The 27113-nt window shown below is 39.5% G+C and overlaps 1 protein-coding gene across 1 annotated transcript in view; it reads right to left on the bottom strand.

Moving 5' to 3' along the window:
• The window catches only part of mcf2l2 (MCF.2 cell line derived transforming sequence-like 2), a 210835-nt gene that overhangs the window by 17336 nt on the left and 166386 nt on the right, over window positions 1-27113 (bottom strand). Inside the window, exons 25-26 of the mRNA XM_028587646.1 lie at window positions 20490-20526; window positions 20158-20255 (exon numbers count right to left, since the gene is read on the bottom strand). Of these exons, the coding sequence (XP_028443447.1) occupies window positions 20158-20255; window positions 20490-20526 (135 nt within the window). The remainder of the gene's footprint in view (window positions 1-20157; window positions 20256-20489; window positions 20527-27113) is intronic.

Raw genomic sequence — 27113 nt, forward strand, 5'->3', positions numbered from 1 at the left:
GGCTAAATTTAGCTTGTCGTTTGCAGTATACTTTATAAGCTAATGTTATGAAGCAACCAACGGCAGATCCATGCAGTGTAGGTGCAGCCAGCTTTGTAACTTTAGCTGGATTGCTCGTTAACAAGTCAGCTACCACCACAAAGAGAATCGGATAAAGTCATTAACCTTACTAAACATAACGTGAACAAAACTTTAATTCATTAACTTGTCCGTTACAGTCTTGTGTTATTGTTTTCATTGAGAGATCCCTTGCAGCAGAAAATTATATATTGTACATTTAACCATGTTTTTCTCTGTTTTTCATAGGGTTGGGGTTAGGTTCGTAAAAGTCATATGGGTCACCTTGGATGGTACAAACTATTTCTTTAGATGGATAGATCTGTATTGTCATTGCATATATTTATACAACTCTGTTGGAGCAATCCAGTTTGCAGCATTAATAATCAGAGGTGGGTAGTAACGAGTTACATTTACTCCGTTACATTTACTTGAGTAAGTTTTTGAAAAAAATATACTTCTAGGAGTAGTTTTAAATCACTATAGTTTTTACTTGTACTTGAGTAGATGTGTTAAGAAGAAACTGTACTCTTACTCCGCTACAGGCTACAATGAGCTTGTTACTTTTCTTTTAACCTCTTTGGTGTTCTTTGCGTCATTGTTTTTATCCCCCTGCGTACGCCTCATTTTAATGTTTTATTTTGACAGAGAGAGAGAGACTTCCGCTAAAAGCTCTACCACGTGACTGTGTTTCACCAATCAAACGTAGTTGTGCAGTCTCGTCATGTGACCATACTCAGTCTCAGCGGCGGGACGGGTTAGCTTTACAGTCGTAGCAAAACAAAAATGTCAGAATCAACCGTCGGCAATGCAGACACAGACGAGGAGGAACACCCCTGGCCTCATATTGAAAGCATGTTTACCTTAGTAAAAGTGCGAAACAGCAGCTACATTACCTTGTTCTAGTTCTGCCTGCAGAGCCTGGTAAAAAAGTATAAAGGTTTGGAAATTTGTGTTACTTGTGCTTATTTATTTTTCATTTATTATTATTTTATTGATTTTATTTTTTAAGTCCTTGAATTTACCTGGATTATTTTAATTTAAGCTATTTTGTAATTAATTAATTCATTTTAATTTATTTAATTGATTGGATGAACTATAATTTGCCTAAAGATGATTATTTTGTATTTTTGTCTGTCTGATTGAATGCTTTGTTAAAAAATAAATCAGACATTACTCAACAGTTACTCAGTACTTGAGTAGTTTTTTTACCAAGCACTTTTTTACTCTTACTCAAGTAATTATTTGGATGACTACTTTTTACTTTTACTTAAGTCATATTATTCTGAAGTAACAGTACTTTTACTTGAGTATAATTTTTGGCTACTCTACCCACCTCTGTTAATATATTAAAATATATGCACACTCACACCCACACACACCTCATTAATGCCCATGACTGCATACACATTCTTACCCATAATATAAATAAATAAATACTCTAGGTATAAATAGAAGGAACAATGAACAAAAAAATTTAGTGCACAGAGTCCATTATTGCATTAGATAGTTTAAGACCAATCTGAGGATAGAAATAACATAACATGCTGCAGAAAGAAGTTGGAAGTTACATATTAGAAGAAAAAATAAACACTGAATCAAATAATACTGCTCAACACCAAATTATTAACCAAAACAAAGGACCTCAACATCTCTGCAGTTACCTGGTTGGGAGGTGGATCTAGGGACAGCTGAGGTGCCACCAGCAGCAGTTGCAGTGCTGCTAGTCATGCTCTGACGTTTCCTGACTGCAGCCAAAGCACCATGCAAAGTATCTGGAGGGAAGCCCAATTTCTTACTATCTTTTCATCATGATTCCCACTCAACATCATCAACAACAAACAATTTCAAACACAAAGGTCCTGATACATAAATTAAATTAAACCAAATAGGCAATAGGCCTAAACAACAACAAACCCCTCACCACACCAAAACTACACCAACACATTTTATCTGATAGTCTTTTCATTTGACGCTCATGCAATTTGAAACATCACATCACAAAACACACGCAAGTCAACACAGCATGCAAGAAATGAAAGTGAACAAGCACATAAATGTGCACACATACCACACATCCTCTACACATCATTTACAAATAAAGAAATCACACAAATAGATTGTGCCTAATTAACCAAAGAAAACGGCCCGACATGCTCAGAGCCTGTACATTACAGACATGACATATCTTTACATGTTCCTGTACCTTCATAACCAAATGGAGTGGGATCACTCTTTATCTCATGTCTCTTACTCTTTACACTAGCAGACAGGGTACCTGGCCAGGGGAAATAACATAAACCAGAAGCTTAATTAGATACTAACATTTTAAAAAGAAGGGAGACACACAGCATTACCACAAAACCCCCTTTAGACAACATTGTAAAGCCCCTTTTAGACATTAAAATCTGTAACATGGCGCATCACCTGTTAAAGGCTTTTTATCATACAGACAAAGGTGTAATTTCTTAAATGCTTAAAACATTATGAACAGAGTGATAATTGCCATTTGGTACACAGGGGAATATATCAAGTTCTCTTACTGGCTGCATCAGTGATTAAATTTTTTTTTTTGCAGGTGAATCACTGTTCATCTCCATGTCTTAATTATTGACCATCATGCATGTTGGAAGACTGAGCCACACCACAAATTCTTGTGACTCTAAGCAGCCCTGTTCTCAATTTAATTTTTGGCAGAATATAGAATTGATGCTGCCTACACTGCTTCATATGCGAGAGTGTCAAAACAAAGTGAAAACTTCTTATCATTTCTCACATATAGCAAATGTAATTATTCAATTATTTTTATTTCACATACAGTGAATAAAGCGTTTGCTGGAAATTCATAAAGCAGGCAATATTTTTCTTCTTTGTGAGGAAAAACACATTTTGGAGGGTCATCTTGTGTGATGTGTAAAAAGAATTAACTTAACAATTGGCTCATATGCAGTGGTGGCTGGTGCATTTTTCTCCAGTGGGGGCTATACCAAAAATCAAGCAAACATGTACTAAGCTATCACACCAGTGTGTTTAAATACATGAAAAGGCATTCATTTGTATTTGCTGAGCTAAATGAACATTTGTTATACTGAAGCTTTTATCATGTGGGGCGCCATTTTTCTTTCATTGATTTCCGAAAAACCTGTAAACCATTTGCTAGTGGATTGCCAAAATAAGGATTGATGTTGAACATTATTTTTAGATAATGTAACGAGCTAGCCAATCTAGCGTATAAATTAGCTAACATAACATTATCTTACTAATAATAACCTTCAAAAGTTAGATTTATTTAGATTAATTCACACGTCAACATTCACATTAACACATCTCTTATCTCAGACCACAGACAACACTTGAGTGTGCTTCAAACACTTTTCCAAGTACTGCATAGTAAGATCGTTTGAACAAAGTCAAAAACTGGAGTGTGCCATCTTTTTTTAGATAGTGCCAACCCAAGAACAGGGTTTCTAAGAACTCCTAATAGACATAATTGTAAATCTTGTAACCCCAACATGCTTGGGGCCAAGTTCAATAAAAAAGAAATTATATAAACAAAAGAGATTGTTTGCTTGCAGCTCACCTCAGCCTCGCTTTCAATTTCAATATGGCTACCGCCTAAATAAAGCCTATTAGTGCAAATTCTTTATAATAATCTTGAAGACTACAATTTGTTATGGTCAAAGACTAAACTAAGCAAAAAGTGCAAAAGAATACACAAACCCTGAGACAATGGCAGAAAAGTATGAACAAAGTAAGACCTAATACAAAATAAGTAAAAATATGCCAATTAATATGGTGTTACTTTAATCGTAATACCAAGTGCCATCAACAAGCTAACTGAACAGGCTCAAAGCCATATGACTTTACCACCTTGTGGCCAAAAATGTACTTTTTGTAGATAAATTTTACCCTTCTAAGTCACACTCCCCCTCTGTGTGTTGTAATCCTAGCTTCTCTTTTCTTTGTTTTGGTAGCACAACCGGCCGCACGTGCATGTTAGTGCACACGAGTGCATGCGAGGGAGTCCCTCCTTTCATGTCCAACTGGCTAGCTAATTGCTGCCACTCTGCAATGCGGCAGTTAAAAGCAGTTAAAACTGATAGTGCCATCCCAAACCATGCCGCATCGTTGCAGAAGCATTAATCTATATTTTATCTTACACATTTTTATCCACATTTTACCCACTTAACTTTTACATTTACTTTGCTCATTTAAAATATTTATATAATAATTTTATATTTATGTCAAGTATTTTTTTTCCAGTCTCAGTCCAAAAACAAAAAACAGGCCTTTTTTGTTTTTGTTTTCTAGTGATTTTGTTATCATATGAAATAGAAAATGAAAATAATTTTGCTCATCCCTTTTTGACTATGAAAAGGAAAAAACGCCCTGTATTTAAATTAGGGCTGGGCAAGTTAACGCATTATTATCACGTTAACTCATCAATTAATTAACGTTGTTTGTTATTTGTAACCATTGCAAAGTTGAATTTTCTTATCACCGGAGTACTTCCAGTCTGAAATATCACCTAAATGCAATACACACCGTTGATACCAGCAAATCATTCAACGAAACAAACAGTGGCGCATCGGCAGACTGCGTTAGATGCAGAGTGTGGGAGAAGTATAGATAACCAAAGGCAAGAGAAGCTAACAAATGCCATAGCAAAGTGGATAGCTACATTAGTGTTGTGGAGGACGTCGGTCTGAGAAACATTCTATGAATCGCAACAAATGACGGCAGGTATGAGATTTTACAAGACGCACCATCCCAAGAAGAATATACGAGTTGTATGAAAAGGAGAGGACCGCAAAAGCGACAACTTTACAATGTGTTACTCTCATTGGGGACTACTGGACATCACTGGTTAACCATAATTACCTCAGAGTTACAGAGTATTATATTGATGAACAGTGGGCACTGCATTCACATGCTCTGACTGTAATAAAAACAGAGGAGGGACATTATGCTGAAACGCTCCACCTCACTCTAACAGGGACATTTGGTACTGAGCATAGACTGGTTATGCTACTTTCTGATAAAAGAAAACATTTTTGTTATCTCAGAAATCGCCTGTTTTAATGTTATGATTGTGGCTCAGGATTTTGTGGGCAGTTTTATTTTATATATAACAAACAGGATAACATTAATGCCCTGACAGTGGTAATAAGCTTTAATTTTGTATTTGCTTTGATTACATTGTTTAAGTTGAGATTTACACTAAATATTTTATTTAACTGCTACTGTATAAACAAAATGCTGATAAGTGTTTGCAGATCAAATGTTATGGCACGTTCGTTCATATGGCAGAACATTTAAAATAAAATTGCGCTATACACTACTTTTGAATTCATTATTGGGTTTTGCGTATAAAACAATGCGATTAATCGCGATTAATCAGGTAAATCATGCGATTAATCACGATTAAAACTTTTAATCATTGCCTAGCCCTAATTTAAATTTTTCATTTTCTATTTTAAAACGAAAATCAAACAACCACTTGTTTTTATTTTTTAATACCTGTTTATGAAAGGAAAATCAAATGACCAAAAGATACACGGACCCCTTACTGTACAGGTACCCACCTTTGGAAATAACTACTGAACTACTAATCAAGCAATGCAGTGTAATAATTCATTTTTACCAATTTGAGCTGCACAACTTTGTTTACAGTATGTCATTAGTTTGATGTTTGTGTGTATGTGTGTAAGAGTAGTGAAAGTGAACATAATAAGACTGAGTGTAAAAGCAAGAAACAGCAAAATGTGGAGGCAGGAAGACTTGTTAATCAGCTACCTTTTGTGCGTCGTGTGGCGAAGGAGGAAGAGGAGGCGAGAGAGAAGCGGCGGGGGACCACTGCCTCCTTAACAGCAGGCTCTATAACCGCAGAGGAGTTAGAAAGGAGGAAGAAGCATGAAGAGACCCGGAAGCAGAGACAGAAATAGTGAAATGAAGTAAAGGGAGGGAAAGGGAGAAGAAATGAAAAGGATGGACAGAGATGTTGGGTGTTATATAGATTTCAAATGAAAGAAAAACAAGGCAAAGAGGAAAGAGGTTATTGGTGCAATACCTTACTTCCTGACACCCATCTTCACATTAAAACACAAGGCTTTTAACTTTCTAATACAATTATAAAGATGCAGTTATCAAACACTGCAAATGTATTAAAAGAGACTTACAAGTAAAATCCATGAAAACAGGAAGCAGGAAATGCATTAAATAATGAAAGGAAAAACATCCAACAGCATTGATGAACTGAATGATGCAGTATGCAGTTATATCTCTTTCTGTGTGGACAGTGTGATCCCAACTAAGACCGTTGTTTCCTATCCTAAGTCCAAATTTAGTGAGTCTGATCTCAGATCTGTGTGGAATGGTATGGAAATAATGACAGGACTACACAAAGGCACTAGTACAGTTTCCTTAAATGGTTTTGATTCTGATGAGCAGTTAGCAAATGAATTAAATAGTTTTTATATGAGATTTTCTAATAATGATTTTAGTGCGGAAATCAGTCACATGAGAGAGGATTTGGTCAGTGATTCTTCTGTTTTTGATTTTGATATTGATGTATCTAAGGTCAAAACATTATTTAAACAAACTAAGGTTAGGAAAACTCCTGGCCCTGACAACATCAGTGGTCGAGTCCTTAAGTCTTGTGCTGGTCAGTTAAGTGAGATTTTTTAAAGTGATTTTTACTCAATCACTCCAGACGCAAACAGTGCCAAAGATTTGGAAACATTCTACAATCATTCCTGTGGCTAAGTGTAAGAATCCCAAGGTCTTAAATTACTTTCGGCCTGTTGCTCTCACCTCACTGGTGATGAAGACTTTTGAGAAGCTGGTTAAGCAGGAGGTACTGAAGTGGGTGGAAGAACAGCTAGACCCTCTTCAGTTTGCTTATAGGGCTAGCAGAGGTGTTGAGGATGCAATACTTACATTGCTAAATTCCCTTTATCAACATCTGGAAACCTCAAAGACTCATGCAAGGCTCCTTTTTATAGACTTCTCTTCAGTTTTCAATACTATTCAGCCGTATTTGTTGGCCGAGAAACTTCAGTCTATTTTTAACTTGAACCCTAACTTAAATGGCTGGATACTGGATTTTTTGTTGAACAGGTCGCAGTGTGTAAGGGTCAATGGTGTTTTATCCTCAAAAGTCCTTACTTCCACAGGCTCTCCTCAGGGCTGTGTTCTTTCTCCATTGCTTTTCATTTTATACACAAATGACTGTAGGAGTAAGTATGAGAAAAGGCACTGTGTGAAATTTGCAGATGACACTGTTATAGTGAGCCTTTTGAATAATGATGAGGTGGGGCATGGCCCTGTAGTTGATGATTTCATTGCGTGGTGTGAAAACTTCTTTCTGTCTATCAACGTTTCCAAGACAAAGGATATGATTATTGATTTCCGTAGATCACAGCATAATGTTTCACAAACTGTTATCCAGAACATGAACGTTGAGACAGTAGATGAATATAAATATTTAGGAACCATCATTGACAGTAAATTATCCTTTGAGAGCAACACAGATGCAGCCTGTAAAAAGGCCCAACAGAGACTTTTCTTCTTGAGGAAGATGAAATCATTTAGCGTGTGCAGGACTCTGATGACTTTGTTTTACCAGTGTTTTATTGAATCAGTCTTGACATTTTGTATCGTGGTGTGGTATAGTGGTCTTCCAATGACCAATAAGCGTAAGCTCACAAAGCTGGTAAATGTAGCGTCTAAGGTGGTTGGGGTACAGTTATCACAGCTGCAACACATATATGATAGACGGGTCAGGGGTAAGGCTAACCAAATTTTAAAATGCCCTGACCCACTCTGTGGGGAGTTTAATTTGCTCCCCTCAGGTCGCCGTTTTAGGCTACCTATGTTAAGAACTAGACGTGCCAGGGATTCTTTTATTCCTGTGGGTATTAGGCAGCTGAATTCACTTGAGGGACATCATTGAATTTTTTATATAGAAATGTTCTTATTTATTATCTTATTTTCATTACTGTTCATTATGACATATTGACCTGTGTACTGTCCAATTGGATCTTGTCACTGGTTTTGGGGAAGGTGTCTCTATTGAAGGTGTTGATGTGTGTCTTGTGCTGTGTTTATAATGTTGCTTACACATGTATGTGTATGTGTGTGTTTTTGAATATCCTGCTGCAAATCAAATTTCCTTTTCTAAGGATAAATAAAGTGGAACTTGAACTTGAACTTGAACAAAACAAGTTCCTTCTTCATTGGTGGTTTGACCCGCCCCCTAAGCATTAGTCACGCCCCCTTTTATAACTAATGACCCGTTTGATGTAGACCCTTGTGTGAGGTATCATTGAACTCAGCAGAGACTTCCTTCTTCATTGGTGATGGTTTGGCCCACCCCCCATGTTTAAGCCACGCCCCCTTTCATACATGCTGACCTATCTAAGGTATAGTCTTGTGTGAGGTGTCACTGAACTCAGCAGAGAGTTCCTTTTTAATTGGTGATGGCTTGAACCGCCCCCTATGCTTTAGCCACGCCCCTTTTCACAGCTAATGAACTGTATGACGTAGAGTCTTGTGTGAGGTATCGAACTCGGCAGGGAGTTCCCTTTTCATTGGTGACAATTTGCTGTGTCTGAGTGCCGCGCAAATGCATGGTCGCAAGGAGTGGAGTCTGCCAGTAACCCCGACGCGCGCCGAGGCGCGAGGGCCCGTCCATCGCTGCTTGCAGCTTTATTTGGGCATTGCTTCTGTTAAGACACATTTCTGTTCATTTCTTTAAATGTAATTTTCAGCATTTTGAGCACAAAAGAAATCCATCCATCGCAATACATTACATTGAGGTGGCATTATGTCTCTTGGGGACAAATATTTTAAAACCTCAGCATGGCTACCATAAGGCGTACATATAGTAGGCTATAGTTGTCACAAGCCAAAGCATTAAGAGTTTGTTGTAGCAACTAACGTAACAATAACTTTATACAGCTCATTTCAGGATGCTTTACACAAATATAGGGGGACAAGGGAAAGAATATAGTAGGCCAACAAAACAGAGACTGAAAAGCAATAAAACCAGGTGCTAAATGGAAGTGGGACGTGATTTAATGTAGGCTACTAGCGTAGAACCACATTGTGCATTGTAAAGTTATTTTATGAATGAAATAGACATATTACATACCCGAGGGCCAATTCAGGGATGATTTTGAATCATTTACAATCCCGTAATTATCTCTTTCTGTTGAAAGCCGGACCCAATAGGGTTTTCACATGTCTTTCAATTTCCTTTTTAGCTTTTAGTTGTTCTTTGTTTAATTTCCTTTTTTTCTGTGATGGTCCTGCCCCAGTATCAGCCATAACTACAACAGATAACTTCTCAGGCTTTTCCGGTGTTACGCCGAAATCTGTGACCCATCAGAATGTGTGCTATGTAGCGTTGTCGTAAATTACTTTGCGGGAAAAATCTGACTTTGGCAAAGGCATTAATAAAAACTATATTAAAATAGCGTTCTTTTCAATGTTAGTCTTGTTTACTGTTCAGGTAATTTATGACTACCAGATGAAAAATTACTGTTTCAGAAAAATGTAAAAGTTACATTAAACTTTAAACTATGCACCTACACTTAAAACAACCTGTCAATCTAAGTCTAAGTCATACTGTCATGTTGACTTTTAGTCTTGTTGGTCACCGCATGTGTTTCACTTTTAATAAAACTTACAATGTTAGTAGATCAAAACTATACAGAATCAAACAGATGACTGCTAAACAAACGATTATCTTTCCAAAACCATGGTCACTTTCCACCAGATGTCAAACCTGGCTACAGGGATTTGCTCCCATTCAACTACAAGAGCCTTAGTGAGGTCCAACAGGCCTGGCTCTCAGTTAGCATTCCAGGTTTATCCAAAAAGAGTTTGATGGGCTTGAGGTAAAGGCTCTGTTTAGGCCAGTGAAAATATTCCTTCTAAATAGTAAAAATGTAGATATGTCCACATACTTTTGACCATATAGTCTACCTCTTTTACATTTACACTAATTCCATCTGTACAACTCGTCATTTCATACTCATCAATTTGCTGCTTGCTCTGGGTTTCACTTTTTAAAAACAAATGTTGTCATTCTTTGATTATTATTATTGATTTCCAGTGTTTTAATTTTGTATTAAGCTGTCAAATGCAACCATTTTGCAGATGTTGCACACCACAAGAAATTATGCCCTTAAAGCTCTTGGAAAGCTTTTAATGTGATACATATGTGCAAAAAGTATTGAGTTACATTTGTGGGGGACACTATATTGTATCTTATCCACACACTATTTCTAAAGAAACCCAGATCGACACAGTGTTTAGAATGACATAACTGTTGTTATACTGGTTTGATACTGATTAATAGTGGTGTGGTAATGTACACTAGGGCTAATTTATTAAGACAATAGGCACACATGGAGAAAGTGTTGAGTTTGCATTAACAGCAAACATCAGAAACACCTAATCAGTCCCTCCAGAAAAACGTGATTATGTGATTGCATAATTCAATGCATAATCAGCCAAAGTCCGCATAGTCATGCGGGGGCCGAATTTTTTCAAATATGCAAAATATGCGGTGCTTGCATGATTTCATAATCCCCGTATTTTTGTTGCAAAAACGTCACATATGCAAAATGTTGCATTTACTTCACACAAGAGCAGCCATTTTCCCCTGTTGCCATGGGAACGTTATGAAATGATGTAATTACGCGACATGAACATCATCGAAAAGCAGGTGTTGGAGGTTGAATTGGACCTATGAATTTGACATGTACTTTGAGTCTCTTAAGTTGGTAGCCAATAAGAAACCTATCTTAGTATCTGATGTCTACTCAAATTTCTTTGTTTAAGTGCTCCTGCTGTCTATATTATTAACGATTTTTGAAAGTCTGTCTCTTTTGTATCTTTTATTTCCCTCTGTTTAGACTATTACTTTTATTTTTACTTTATTACATTATTTGTATATATTTTTGTATCTTATTTGTTTACTTATTGCAATGACTGAATATCTGTAAACTATTTTTTGAAATTAAGTTTAAAAAAAGCAGGGTATTGGGGGAATCACTTTTTCTTCTCTTTTTCATCAAACCGCATTTTTTGCAAGTTCGCGCATTTTTAGCAAGTTCCCGCATTTGTTGCAAGTTCCCGCATTTTTTGCAAGTTCCCGCAATTTCATTGCATAAAATTGCATAAATATCCCGCATATTCCATTGCATTTTTTAAGAAAACGTGCCGCATAATCAAGGATTTTTACCTGCAACAATCACAAAAAAACTTGAGGTTGGTGGGTTAACTGCCCAACTTGCTTATCAGTCTGATTAGGGGCATGTGTGGCTTGAATACTGGCCACGTAGAAAGCAGAACTTAGAATCAAGGCCCGTCCTCCAAAAATGTTAATACGCTTCCAAATGTCAAGAGGGCTTGAATATTAGAGGATAATACAGACAGAGATGCAAAGTATACAGACATAAACAGATACAAGCAGAGAAAGGGGAGTAGAGGGAGATATGGCCTTTATTATACTGACACATTGTGGGAGCTGAGACGCATTAAGAGACAACGAGACACACACTGCCACAGAAATCCATATAACATTCATGGAAAGAAAAATACGGCAGCAGTTTTGTGACAGGAGAGTAAAGGCTTAACTAGGAAGAATAAAGGCAAGATAGCTGCTGTAGCAGTTCAGGAAGATGAGGGTTATCATTTTAATAAAGATATAAACCAAAGCAGAAACAGATGAAGAGAACAAAAAACCGATGGTGTTGACAAAGATACCAGTAATGATGATGTTCATGATAAAGGTAGCATAAGTGAACACTAGAAGTGTCACATTGTACTGTTACCTGCTGGAAGCGACCTCCTGTTAGAAAGTCCCTCCAAGGTGAAGCGTTTCCTAGCATAAGCAGCCGAGTGGCCTGATAGACTGGCAGAAGCCTCAACTGAGTGGGAAAGCAAGAGGGAACAGGGCTTAGTACAGCAGAGAAAGAAGAAGAGTAGGTCTTGAGAGTCTGAAAATGTTCTATATTGGTGCCAATATGATACATGAGTTTTAGTACCAATGAGTTTGTATGTTTGGTAGTAGTTTTCATTTCACAAAATATGCCAAACTTACTCAATGCATTAGTGATGAATTAAGAACTTTAGTTGAATAAAATCCAGAGCTAGCCGATATGACAGCAATTTTATTACAACTATTTTTTCTTATCATTCAATATTGACATATAATATAAATTAAGTCACTTTTTCTGTTGACCTTAATGATTCACTTAGGGCACTCTCACATGTTAGTTCAGTAGACTGTGATTTGGGGCTGTTGGAAGTTGCAACATCGTTGCATTTTTCATTTGGTTTGTTTAGTGTTCACACTGCACTTTGCGCACCAAACGTAAACAAATGTCACATTTTTTAAACGGTCGTTTGCCTATTAGACAAACTATCTGAGTGAAACTTGCCGACACTTCCTATTCTGAGAAATAATGGCGCAACACCAAATTTATGCAAATTTATTAATTTTGATATTATTAGTTGATAAAACTGATGCTACAGCCTAGCCTCTCCAGACAGACCTGACCAAAAGGTATCAAAGGAATTTTTCTATGTTAAAGTATGCACAATTTACAACCAAACTAATTTCCGTAGCTAGCCACAAAACACAAACTTTAACATATCTTGGCCAAATTAAAAGGTATCCGAGCAAAACTGGTAATATTTTTTGAAATCCCATTCCGAGGCGCTGTACTAAATTTGGTGAGGATTGGCCATTAGGGGGCGCTATAATGAACGTAGACACGTTTTGTAACTCAATGCATTTAAATGGGAAACTTGCAATGGCAATATCTCTGCAGCAGTAAATGCTTTCATCAGAAAACTTGAGATTATTGTTCTAAATGCCACTCTACGGCTCTGTACCAGATTTGGTGATGATCAGCCTTTATGGGGCGCCATAATTGAGGTAGAAGTGCTATAGTCAACGCTGACCAGTTTTGGCCCTTTTACTCAATCACTGTTAATGAGATATTTGCAACGGCAACGTACCGCAGACCTTGCAGCTCACATCTCTTGATATTTCCCGATGTTTGCCTCCCCACAGTCCCGCTTTGGGTCCCGCTTTGGGTCCCGCTTTGGGTCCCGCTTTGGGTCCCGCTTTGGGTCCCGCTTTCGCGCGATACCCAGGTCGTCGGGGGCGACTGGCGCCGGGAGGCTTGGACCCCGTTATAACTGCTTGCAGTTGTAGTTTTATTTATGTTTCAAATCTTAACAGAATTTATCTTGGAACAATTTTATAGATAGAGTAGGTCTAGACCACACTCTAATTTACAGAGAGCCAACAATTCCCCCCAAGAGCAAGCATTTGGTGTGACAGTGGCAAGGAAAACCTTCCTTTAAACAGGCAAAAAAGGACCAGGCTCTTGGTAAGCGGCCATCTGCTGCTGCCAGTTGGGACACAGAGACACAGAAATATGATTCATAATAAAGCCGTTGGTATAATGAACAGTGGCAATTGTAGTAAAAATAAAGAATAATAAAGAAGAGCACCGGGACATAGCCACAGTTAGCCCCCAGGCAGCGACTACAGCAACCCACCAGCGAAGTAAGTTTCCCAGCGGCGAGGAGTAATGTTACAACAAACCCCTGTCCTGGGTGCTAAAAAAAAATCAGAGGGGACACCGACATGTGAAATCTATTGTGATATTGTGGTTTTAGCTGCTGACTAATGTTAGCTTGCCTGCTTGCTAACCAGTCAGCTGCCACTACAAATAGAATCAAGATTAAAGTATTTAAGATAGATAGATAGATAGATAGATAGATAGATAGATAGATAGATTTTAGATAGATAGATAGATTTTATTGATCCCAAAAAAATGGGAAATTCCAGTGTTGCAGCAGCAAAATATCAGACACACAGCACACATACAGAATATACATGAAATAATGGGATACAATATACATGAAATAATAATAGGATAGAATACAAGAACAAATAATTTAAATATAAGTTGGGAATAAAAATTTACAACTGTTTAACTAGTATTGATAAAGCTGTAGATAAAGCTATTGTACAAGGTGCACTTAGTGCAGTTGTGATGTCTATCAGTGATAAAGTGTTAAAAAGTTTAATTGCCTGTGGATGATGTGAATGATTTCTTGTAGCGGTCCGTGCAACATTGAAGATGTCGGAGCCTCTTAGAGAAGGTGCTCCTCTGTTGGACCAGTGTGGGGTGGAGAGGGTGGTCGGGGTTATCCATGATAGATAACAGTTTGTTCAGTGACCTCTTCTCCACCACAGCTTCAAAAGTGTCCTGTTTGCAGCCAATAATGGAGCCAGCTTTCCCTTTCAGTCTGCTTGTGTCGCTGGCTCAGATCTCAGCTTCCTCAGGAAATAGAGTCTGCTCATCCCCTTCTTGTAAACAGCAGTGCTGTTGATTTTCCAGTTCAGCCTGTTGTCGATGTTGACACCCAGGTATCTGTACTCCTCAAAAGCCGTTCCATTCCTCCTGAAGTCAATCACCATCTCTCTCGTCTTATTCACGTTGATTCTTACCAGACCACTCCACAAAGTCGTCCACCAGCGCTCTGTACTCTCCCTCCTGTCCATCCCTTATACACCCAACAACTGCAGAGTCATCAAAGAACTTCTGTAGGTAACATGACTCTGAGTTGTACTGGAAGTCTGTGGTGTATAAAGTGAACAGAAAAGCAAGCACAGTCCCCTGTGGGGCCCCCGTACCACTCACCACCACATCAGACAGAACACGGTCCAGACAGACAAACTGTGGTCTGTCTGGTGGTGTTGAATGCACTGGAGAAATCAAAAAATGTGATTCTCACAGTGCCGCCACCGCCATCCAGGTGCAAATGAGCTCGCTGCAGAAGACAGATGACAGCGTCGTCCACTCCCAGATGAGGCTGGTAGGCAAACTGTAAAGGGTCCAGAGAAGATCTCACCTGCGGCCGCAGGTAGACCAAAACCAGCCTCTCCAGCACCTTCATCACATGGGATGTGAGAGCCACTGGGCGGTAGTCCTTGAGGCCAGATGGAGTCGACTTCTTGGGGACCGGGCAAGGCAGGACGTCTTCCACAGCAGCGGCACCCTTTGCAGGCTAAGGCTCAGGTTGAAGATATACTGGAGAACAACAGACAGCTGACTGGTGAAGGTCTTCAGGACCCTGGGGCTGATGCCATCCAGGCCGGCAGCCTTGCCAGCTGTCTCCTCACCTGGCCAGGTGTGAATGAAAAGCAGGGGAGGGGCTGCTTGAAGTGTCTGTGGGGGAGATGAAATGTGCTGTATTGGTGTGGGGAGTGGGCAGACTACAGGGGAGTGAGGGGGGATGTGTGGGAGCAAGAGGGGGGTTAGTGGAGTAGTAGAGGAGGCAGGGGATGGCTGTGAGCTAAACCTGTTAAAGTAACAGTTCAGCTTGTTTGCTCTCTCCCGGCTGCCTGGTGTTTGTCTTCTTCTACCCCCACACCCAGTGATCTCTTTCATCCCTGTCCACACCTCCCTCATATTGTTCTGTTGCAGACTGGCCTCCAGCTTCCTCCTGTAGGAGTTTTTACACTCCCTCAGTTTATCCCGCAGTTTGTGCTGTACTTCCCTCAGCTCCTGTCTGTCCCATGACCTGAAAGTTTTCTTCTTCTCATTAAGAAGGACTTTTAGGTCACTGGTGATCCACGGCTTGTGATTTGGAAAGCAGCGTACAGTCCGGGAGAGCATGGTGATATTCTCACAGAATTTGATGTATTCTGTGATGCAATCTGTCATGTAATTGATCCATTTCCCCGCCTTTAGGTATGTATCGTTGAGTATTTGAGTTTATTGAGTATATGCTTTTAATCTTTAAATAACATTTGCTTATTCGTTTTTGTGTGAGTTGTTATATATACTAAACACTAGTAGATGATTTCCTCTTGGACCATCAGTTTAAATGGTAGAAAATATGTAACAGTAATGCACGATCCATTGTCAGGTATAAATGGACGCGGCCGTCGGACGGTTGACTCCGCCGAAGTTCATTAATACCTGACAATTGACAACTCGTCGGGCATTAACCCGCTTATACCATGATCACTTAACATTTTTAAAACATTAGTTTTACAATCGAAATCTCAAGTTTATCCAAACAATAACTTTTCTGGTTCCGCCTGAGGGTTGAACTAATACCTGGGACAATCATTCCCATCCAATAAGGTTCGTATGCAATCCAAATGTTGTTCACTCCTCCAGGAAATAGGAAAGACCTTAGATACGACTTGCTTCCCTTAGCAAATCCAAAGTCAATAATATCATTGTGTACAGTTGGGAATCACTAAAAATAATTTGACAGTATGTTTAACATTAAGACAAGCTAGCTATCCAGCCATGTCATTGTCCCCAAAACAATATAACAACCTTTACGAACAATTTTATCCGCGATGTGTAACGTTAGGCCGGCCACACACTGGCTGCGTCACGTGAGTGTGTCAGCTGCGTGGAGCAAAGCTCTGCGATTCCCTGCAATGCCCGGCCACGTCCTGCTGCGTCCTGCTGCGTCCTGCTGCGTCTGCCGCATCCACCCATGCTCTGCAGTGCCACGTTACATCCGCAACGCCCTGCTGTGATGTTCATACACACAAAGTAGTCAGGATCTGGTATTGGAGACTGCACTACTCAGTATGAAAAGATGTGCCCTGCTATGACATGAACTTCCATGATTACCTTCGAAGTCACTGTTCCATTATCTTTAATGTGACTATTATTTGCCACTGTTTATCACACCCCCAACCGGCCCCGTCAGACACCGCCTATCAAGGGTTCTAGGTCTGCCGAGGTTTCTTCCTAAAAGGAAGTTTTTCCTCGCCACTGTTGCAACAGCCACTGCTAATGCTTGCTCTTGAGGGACTTACTGTAATTGTTTGGGTTTTGGAATTTATAGTGTGGTCTAGACCTACTCTATCTGAAAAGTGTCTTGAGATAACTCTGTTATGATTTGATACTATAAATAAAATTGAATTGAATTGAATTGATAAGATTCCAGAACGTTGCTCTAAAAATGTATAAATGTATGCTTAAATGTAGGCCCGCATAGTGCAGCTCTCAGTCTCCTGGCTGTCATCTCGCTGCACTGTGCGACTGTGTTACATCCTCCTGTCGCTAACTGCATCATTCCCAACTGTAAGTGTGTTCTCTATTATCACTTCTAATACACCTCTCAGCACAGCCACTCTGGCAAAGTATCAGCTGCCAAGTTAAGATAGTAACTCATGCATGCAAGGGCAAAACAACAAGAATATCCTGCTGAGCAGTTCTCAGTTATTAATTGATTTTACTTTTACTTTCTTTCTTAATAATCAGTTATAAAACACATACACATTTTTTTGCCACTTTCTACGCACTGACTTATTTTTGCCCCTGGCAATACAAAAACAAAAGTAAAAAATGTTCTAGGTGTTTTAAAGCCTGGTGTTTGTGTTTTCTTGTGCTGTCATGTTTTTCAGTTAATACAACAAGGAAGCAGCAACAAGATTGTTAGAGGATATTAAGATTAACGAACTGCGATTCTAAAAAAACCCACCATGACACACAAAAGTTAAAGGATAATTTCTGTGCATATTACAATTTATTTTAATAAAATCTGAGTTATGAAACATGACCAGACAATCAGACAGTTTTGTTGCCAGAACCAAAAATGATACTAATAATTCATCACTGCACAGATAAATATAATGTAATATATATTACTCATGCCATGGGACCTTTAAAGACAATGTTCACATGGTGGTTACACTTCTTGTATTTAAGTTATTGGCTGCATGTAGTTTGGAATGTTAAAATAACATGAACTTTATTTCAAAGTAAACATGCCTAAAATAAGCCATGCTGTGTGTTTTGTCTTGCTGTTGGTATTTTTCAGTCTATTTTCTGCTGGACCTTGTGGTGGGCCTTGATTGAAGAATTAATTTCCCTCACTGCCTAATCTAATGATGTTTGGTCTTTGGCCACCAGTCCCCCTGGTGTCCAAAAATTGTTATTTCTATTTATTTAATTTTGAAGGATTAGAATTTATGTAAATCAGTGGTTCTCATTATTCTTTATATATAAAGGTAATAATGCTGATTGACAAATTTGTTTTTGCTTTGTATGCGGCTAAATTTTGGTTGGCCCCACCAAATCTCACTCCAAGGGTTTTTGAAAAGTTGGCAGCTGCAGTCCAGTCCAAGCCAAGTCCTCATTTTCTCAACCATGAAGGCAAGGCACTGATGTAGGCAAAGCACTCATGTATTAAGGCAACTATCAATGGAAAGACTACTATCTCTTTTGAAGGGATGGATTTCTTGTTGTACTATATAGCATTCACAATTTGGCAGGTCTAAACATCTTTCTCTTATACGAGGGAATACAAATAATTCTTAGAGCTTTGGAAGTATTTTTCCATTTATATGAGGACCACAAAGCGTAATAAACCAAGTCGCAGCAACAAAATGCATCACATTTGTATGATTTTTACTTTGAGTGGGATGCCTGTGTCTCTGCCTTTGTTGTATAGCAGGATTAGCTCTCCAACTGCTCTTATGGTATTACTGCCTTCATCATTATCAGAGAGAGAAATAAGAGGGAGCAGGGAGGCACAGGGAGATGGGAAATGTTGACATAGTGAAAAATAGGTAAAATTAGGACTGAAAGAAAAAGAGTGGCAGGAGGGGTGTAAGAGGAGAGTACAGGAAGACAGAGAAAGAGAAAAGAAGAGGTGTAAATTAATGTAAGCAGACAGGTATGTGTTTGGACAGTTGGTTTTGTAATAGTGGCCAGACACCCATTTGAGAGGTGAGACCAAAAACAACAGCTGCTGTCAACTGTCCCTAACCTTTAGCTTCGTACAAACAGTAGGAATTTGAAGTGTGTGTGTGTGTGTGTGTGTGTGTGTGTGTGTGTGTGTGTGTGTGTGTGCGTGCATATTTTTCTCTCCATTTATGTAGATTTTGTCAGACGAGGTTGCGGTTATAAAATAATGATTTGATCAGTTGGGCTGTGCACATCTGTTAGCTGAGAGGCACTTTTGTTGTTTGCCAACTGGAGAGAGGGTAAAGAGGTCTCTCAAAAATACCTACAAATGCTGGTATGGACAAATGTCAATTTAAGACAAAAAGAACTTTAAAAGTGAAATTGCCTAATGTAGACGTCTCAGAGATAGTACACTCTCAAAACAAACGCATCACACAGCAAACGTATATCTGCTTAAACTTAGGGTAAGCATTTCTAGTCTATGTAAGAACATAATTCACAGCCTTGTGAAAACACATGATTTTTGCTATATAGTTAAAAGTATGATACCTAAAAAAGAAACTTAAAGACAAGACAAAAGGAGGCATGTAGGGAGCTAGGTTATAGGGCTGGAAGTGATAGATGGAAAGGGAACGATGGAGGGAAGAAGGAAGGAATAGTCCTGGATTCACCATACCTACACAACATGTTGATATTCTCAATCACTGTAAAGGAAAACCAAGGGCTTTCTCACAAGTGTGAAATATGTGTCTTATCCTTATCCTAGTTGACAAGAGTGTGTGTGTTTGCTTTAGTGGGACAAACCTTTTTTTATAAAGCGCTTATTTACTTTTTTTAGGACATACAAAGCATACAACTTGCAACATGAACGCCCTTGGTCATCACCACCCACCCAGACAAAAATAAAGAAAAGATGACACAGTAACCACAATATTCAAGACCATTCAACAAAATAGTAACAAAATAGACAATAACCCATAAACCAAATAACCATATGTATAAATGGCTCAATGGTGTTTTTTGCCCCCAACTGCTCCTGCCAGGCAGCGCTGCGACCGCTGCCTTCAAGGCACCTAACCCTAACCTTAACCTTAACCCCAACCAGTGCCTCCTGTTGGGGGCCAAAAACACAGATAAACGTATAAATGACAACCATAAGCCCATCATACACATCTCTCCCCAGCACAAAGCTTCCTAGGAGCCTTCCAGAAAACATAGGTACTTTCCCCTTTTTCTAGTATAGACATCCAACTTGGCAAATCGTTTATATGACGCCGCCACCATAGCCATCTCACATGGCTATTTGGAGTATGTTTTAAGGCAACTAGTGACCTCTCACCTCTCTTCTGCCTCATATTAGGGCTAGGGTTGGTTCTCCTGAAGCATAACTCTGGACTCGATGAATCGGATTGTCTCAGCGCCACCTTACGCACATTCCTGGGGTACAAGAGTAGAGTGACAGCTAAAATTAGTGGACGAAATGGCTGGAGAAGAATGGTCCTTATATCTCCTGTGTAATATGGAATGTTCTCACAACAAGGTTTCAGATCCTGTGCAAAATCTGTATAATAGTATCTACCAGATAATTTTATTAACTCTTTATTTTAGCTTTTTTGTGCTGAAAAGAATCATCAGGTAATTTTGTAGTTTGAAAATAAGTTGGAGGTTCACCTCATAGGGACCCCATAGATGTTGAGCTGGCTGGCTTCTGTGAACACAAAGAGAAATTACATTTTACTGTTCACCAAATGATAACACTGTTTCCTCAGTGCCTTTCACCATGGTCCATATGACGGTAACATGAATGATTTATGTGAGCATTTTCTGATCTGCTGTCTTATTAATTAAAGGTCTGCTGAAGTTTAAAGCCCCCCTCCAGAAATGCTTCAAACTAATCTCTGGACTTCCAGAGCTTTGTTTTCCCGTACATATGAAACTCCAGAAACAAGCGCTAGCCTGCCAGGCTAAAGGTAAAGTGGAAGTGGAAGGCCTACCTGTTTCCACCAGAATGTAAAAAATATTCTGCTGTGATTAATACATTTTTTGTTTAACATGGTTTTTTTGTGGTGCTATGAAAAAAAGAAAGAAACATCAGAACATGGAAGTTACGGGGGATACAGCTTTTGATATCAACCCATATCTAAATAAAAGGCTTCATAAATGCAAAGTTAACAAATCTGGCCGGCCATAGGATGACATATGACAAGAAATCTCTAGAGAAGAATCTAGTAAAATGCATAGCTCACATACTGTAAGTGAAATACAAAGCTATGTGAATGATTTTACTTGTCACCTCCCATTCCAAGTAACCAATGAACCTGTCGCACAAATGCTGACTCAGCATGCAGCCATTTCACATGCCCTGAATATTGTATTCAGCAAAATGGATATATTTTTTCATAATGGACCTAGCAATGTTTTATTTATAAAGACTGGTCACATTGAGATGTGTGCAGTTAACAACAGTCTAAGAGGAGAACCTTGGCAGAGAGCAGCACTGTGGTGTAAAACTGTGCAGTTTTACACCACACCACAGTTACAGACACAGGCTTGCATCAAACAAATCAACATAGTACGCCTCCAAAGGGTTGCAAGATAAATCTCAGGGGTCATGAGATCATTAACATAATATGAAAGCAGAAAAAACATAGAGTTTTTATTCTTACTCTAATCTTTTTTATTTTATTAGAATTACTGAATAATTATAGCTCCTCTAAAAGGCCTCTAAAAGTTAGCAAATAGACTTTGTTGACTACTTTGTTTAAGCCAGAAAGGTTGGGAACGCCAACTGTAAGCAACATGTTTCTACAGCACTACAAAAGCAGTACAAAAACAGGCATGCCACAGTCACCCCTCTGCTGCTCCCTTTTCTAACAGAAATGCGGTTTTTATTCACTAATTATTGAATTTACTTACTTTTACCATTATACATTTACCATTACGCGTAATGGCTGGGTTTAGTAATAATGGGTTCAGTTATACACTAGTCAAACAAAGGTGAAAACAATGACTACATAACATTATCAGATAATTTAGAAAGAAATAACTATTTACATATTAAACAAATTAGACTAAAAGATGATACAGATACAGATGAAAATATTGCGACACTATGCGGCACCTGACAGAATTTCAGGGTAGTTATGAGGAAAATATGCTATATGTCCCAACGTTGAATATCATGATAATGATATAACAATAATAAATAAATAAACAGATATTAAAATGTAGCCTACTCAGTTCTGCACTTCTGCTGCTTTCAGCATTTTGCTAAAATACAACAAATTGCTCGTTAAATTTCAAACAAATGACAAAAAAGTGTAGCCATGATGTGCTTTGTAAATTAAATCAGTTTTTTTTTTGCCAAATGTTAACGATTCAGCAGATAAAATACCTGCAATTACATGAAAATTACATATTATTAATCTCAACACTGTTCCCTCCTAACTCCTGTTAAATCATATAATACTACCTATCTAAAGTTAATTCTTGTTCATTTTGTTGGTTATATCATTGTTTTTTGAAGTGTATTAATCCATGATTTGGGGATCCTAAACACGCTGTTCTACTATACACTGTATAGTAATACATGTCCTGTTGCCCTCATATAGATCTCATCTGAGCAGATTTCTGTCATTCAGACAACTCTGAGTTGTAGTTTAAAACTTTTACAGCCAATTTTAATAAAATTGTGGCCGCGTTGTTTCTACAGTTTTATTAGTACCGTTAATCCCATTGCAAGACTACCAGCAGCATGCTACTACTAACGTAACAATAGCCTCTCTGAGTAAGTAAAACATTGACGCTGTCATGCACGTGGCACGCAACTTCACGAGGGGGAGGGGCTGGAGGCAGCTGGTCTGTGTGCGCTGTAAAAAATACAACATTGTTTGTAAAGAAAATTTAATTTGGATTTTATCTACCTAGGCGGGTCTCAATTTACCTGGACGGTGCACCCTATGTATGGGAACCACTGGTAGTCTTTCAATCACTGTTAAGACACTGTCAATGAATCTCAACACTTCCTACAAAAATGTTTCGTATTAAAACCCTTCAAGTGGCTCAAAGGGCATAATCCTTGTTCTGAATGAACTATGTGAACTATTAGAATACAGGTAATCACACCCCTCTTTCATGTTATTTCCTTACTTTGGTCGTGCTAGCTATTATTTGAGAATATACAGTAAATCCATTTATTTACTGACCCCATGTCTCCCTTATACAGCTACAACCCATTAATAGTTGTCATAATAAGTAACACCTGATATGATTTGTGTTTTTGTGTCTATATTACATTTTTCTTTCATCCATTTCTTTGCTGTATCATTTCAATTATTCTGCTGCAAAGGCCCAATATCCTCCAAGAGATCAATAAACCCAAAAGATATTGTGTAAGTTTCTTATTGCATTGCAAAGATGGTAAGTTTATGAGCTGGTGAAGCATGCATTAACAAAAAACTGCTGAATATTTTGTAATATGTTTCAACTCAGGCTATGAAATGTTTTAGCATACAACGAATATATAGTGTAGAGGGATTCTGGCATTGTAAAATTATGCCCATCATAGATACATCCAAATTGTATAATTATAATTAGAGGTATCCATTATTTTGTTATTCATTATGATGCAAGAGTATTAGCTCAGAAGGCTCAGAACCTTAGGTGCAAAGTCCTTTGACCAGTGAAGCACTACTCTCCATACGAAATATCTCTTGCTTGACCACACATGCACACTTTCTATTTCTCTCTCTGTCACCGTGTCTCTTTATTTTCAGAGAGTTGGTCAGACAATACAATAATAATAATAATAACTGTTATTTATATAGCGCCTTTCATGAAACCCAGGGACACTCTACAGAATTACTGTGGCTAAGCCAAAGGAGGTTGTAGGCTGTGGTATACAGGTGGTGTTTCAGGAGTTTTTTAAGAATGTCCAGGGATGTAGCATATCGAATATCTGCATGGAGGGTGTTCCAGAGGGATGGGGCTGCAACACTAAATGCTCTGTTTCCAAAGGTACAGAGTCTGGTGTGGGGAATGGAGAGCAGGTGAGAAGTAGGATTTTATATGTGATGCAGGACTTAATTGGGAGCCAGTGAAGGTGGATGAGGGTTGGGGTGATGTGCTGCCAGGTCTTGGTGTGGGTGAGGAGCCTGGCAGCAGAGTTTTGGACATACTGGAGCCTGCCTAGGATTTGCTGGGGAGCAGAAAGGACTCCATTGCAGTAGTCCAAACGGGAGGTTATGAAAGCATGAATGAGGGTTTCTGCCACGGAGTCAAAGAGGCCGTGGCCTCCAGACTCCGATGGCCGGAGCTAATGGTTGGAGATATGCTGATGGACCTGGGCGGCAACTGCTTTTTCCAGGATTTTACTTAGGAATGGAAGGTTGGAGATTGGCTGGTAGTTGTTTGCATCCTCCGGATCCGAACCTGGCTTCTTGTGGATAGGGGTGACTGAGGCAGTTTTAAAGTAGGTGTGTACTATGCCAGATTCCAAGGAGCAGTTGATGACATCCACCATGATGGGACACAGGACAGGCAGACATGCTTTGACCAGGCATTGGATCCAGGGAGCAGGTGGAAGCCTTTGCTTTTGTGACCAGCTTGGTCATTAGATGGTTGTCCACAGATGTGAAAGAGGAGAGGCAGCGCTGAGGCAGATGAGCAGGGGAGGGAGCATTGTCCTGCGGTTGATTGGAATTAGAAGTGGTTGGGGCACACACCAGGAGTTGCTGATGGATAAGATCCACTTTTGCCTGGAAGAAATCCAGGAACTTGGTGCAACAATCAGGTTCATCGCAATGTTGGTGAGTGTCAATGGGGCGTTAATAGTGGAAAACAGCATTCTGGGGTAGTTTTGCTGGTTGCTGATGAGGGTGATGTAATAATTTGTCTTGGCTTGATATCAGTAAAATAATTTCCATCCCTAAACAAGATACCCAGGACCCAAAACCCGGAAAGCATCGGGAATGGGGTAATACGACTCATTTATTTACTATATGAGTCCTATTTTTGTAGTTTTTGGCTGTTGATCATCTGACTTTTTGGGTTTCTTGCCCCATCTTTGTAGTGATGTCACCCCTTCCAAAATCCAGTCTCACGTGACAGTTTATTCTTGACCTTCGAAATAGATCTAGTTTTTTTTTTTCATCTCATCAACAACGTTTTCTCAGTTGTTAATGGAGATAAGTGTGAATATTCTGACATCAGAATTACTTAAAGTGATGGTTCGAAGTAATTTCACCCTAGGGTCCTTTGCACCATGACCTCGAGCCAAACACCCCCCCAGAAGCTTTTTTCACCTGGGTCGAACATTGGGAGAGTTAGCGTAGAGTAGCGTTATCAGCTGAATAGCTTAGTGCAGGGGCTAATGGACCCACATTTGTATCTTGTAAATGACCCCACTAATAATGCCCGAAATGATACCAAACGTCTACAGTAGTACAAAACAATGGATTGGAAAGTTTGTAAGTACATCAGAAGTTTATGTAAATAACTTAAGCCTGCTGGCTTCTGTTCTCTGCTGTTGTTGTTGCTGCAGTTAGACGAGTGCTTAGGGCCGTCTACAAATTACAACACCGAAAAGAGATGCAACAAAAAAAAATGTTATTTAACTTTTTTTTTAAAGTACGTGCTGTAGTATAACTAGCAGGAGACAACTAATAATTGAGGTAAGTTTGGAGACATTACCTTATTTAATCATTAAATTAATAAATATTTTTGTTGTATCTCTTTTCAGTGTAGTAATTTGTAGACGGCCCTAAGCACTGTCTAACTGCAGGTAGCAGCAGCAGCTAGTGTAGAAATTTGATATAATTTCGGGCATTATTAGTGGGGTCATTTACGAGATACAAACGTGGGTCCATTAGCCCCTGCGCTAAGCTATTCAACTGATAACGCTACTCTACGCTAACTCTCCCAATGTTCGACCCAGGTGAAAAAAGCTTCTGGGTGGGTGTTTGGCTCGAGGTCATGGTGCAAAGGACCCTAGGGTGAAATTACTCCAAACCATCACTTTAAGACAGTAATTTGATTAAAAGAATTCATAAAATCTCCGTCATGGCCAGCAGCCCGCGGGTGCGCAAAGTCACCGTTTCTGGGTTACTGGACTATCAAACGCCGCTGCCCTGACAGAGCTCCGGGGCCTGCAGCTCCCCTCTTCCTGCCAAATGGCCGGTGCGTGTGAGTGATAGCACGGTCAGCGAGCTTGTTACGCCCGCAATCTCTTACCACAGGTTCCAGTTAATCTTATAATGGAAACGTGTGTTAAGTTATTTAAACAAACGATCGGGAAAATAAACACCTCTTGTCCACGAGTGAGCTGGATGGAGCTCTATCAATGAGAGCTAGCTTCCCCTAACATTCCCCTAATGCATTTCAAAAATGCATTAAATTGAAATCAGACAAAGTTAGTGTGATATACATGCTGTGATGAAATTCAAACTGTAAATATATGATAGTTATGCCAAAAGTGTAGCAACAATCTTTTCCCATAGGATTAAATGGGACACATAGCCTAGCTAGCAGCTCCTCCTAAGGAGACCCCTCAAATTCACAAAAATGCCTCCAGCCTCTGTCTCCAACTTGGGAAACCCTCCATGTTCTCGACTCCGCTGTTCCCCTCGTGTCCCATAAAGACCTGGATTCTCCCCTGTCGGCTCGCCACAAGCCTCAGACCAGCCAGGAGTTTCACCACCCTGACACTACCTACAGTGATTCTCTGAGTACACTCTGCTACATCAAACCTTTTTAAACTGCTTTACGTTGTCGGTGTGATTTCTCTGCGTTCTGGGTCAGACAAGCTCCCTAACAGAACGAACTGGCCATGGACCCTGCAGAGAATTCACAGACGACAGACGAAGACGGCATTTTTCGAGCCGTGAAAAATCAAGGAGCTCTGTTAGGCCAACACGACCAGTTGATTCACAAATTACTGGAGACAAACCAACAATTATACAGTCAAGTCACTAAGCTGTCATCTCAACTTGCTGTTCTGTCTCTCCCTAGTTTACCTAGTGCTCCGCCTCCTCCCTCTCAGTCTGCTTCTCCAGCCATGATTTCTGCGCCAGTCACCCGGGAACCCCCTGTGACTCCTCCAGAGCCGGTAAAAAATGAGCTAGCTCTTCGCGATGAACCCAGTAACTTGTACGGTCTTGTTTCCTTGGCTATTAAGATTGACAACAGGATCCGGGAGTGGAGACGGGAGAAGAGCGGACTCGCACCAGCCCCTACTCGGACTTCCAGGACACCCGGACCCAGCTCTTATAGACTCGGGGGCTGAGGATAACTTCATTG

This window comes from Perca flavescens, chromosome 9, assembly GCF_004354835.1.
Source record: "Perca flavescens isolate YP-PL-M2 chromosome 9, PFLA_1.0, whole genome shotgun sequence".
NCBI lineage: Eukaryota > Metazoa > Chordata > Actinopteri > Perciformes > Percidae > Perca > Perca flavescens.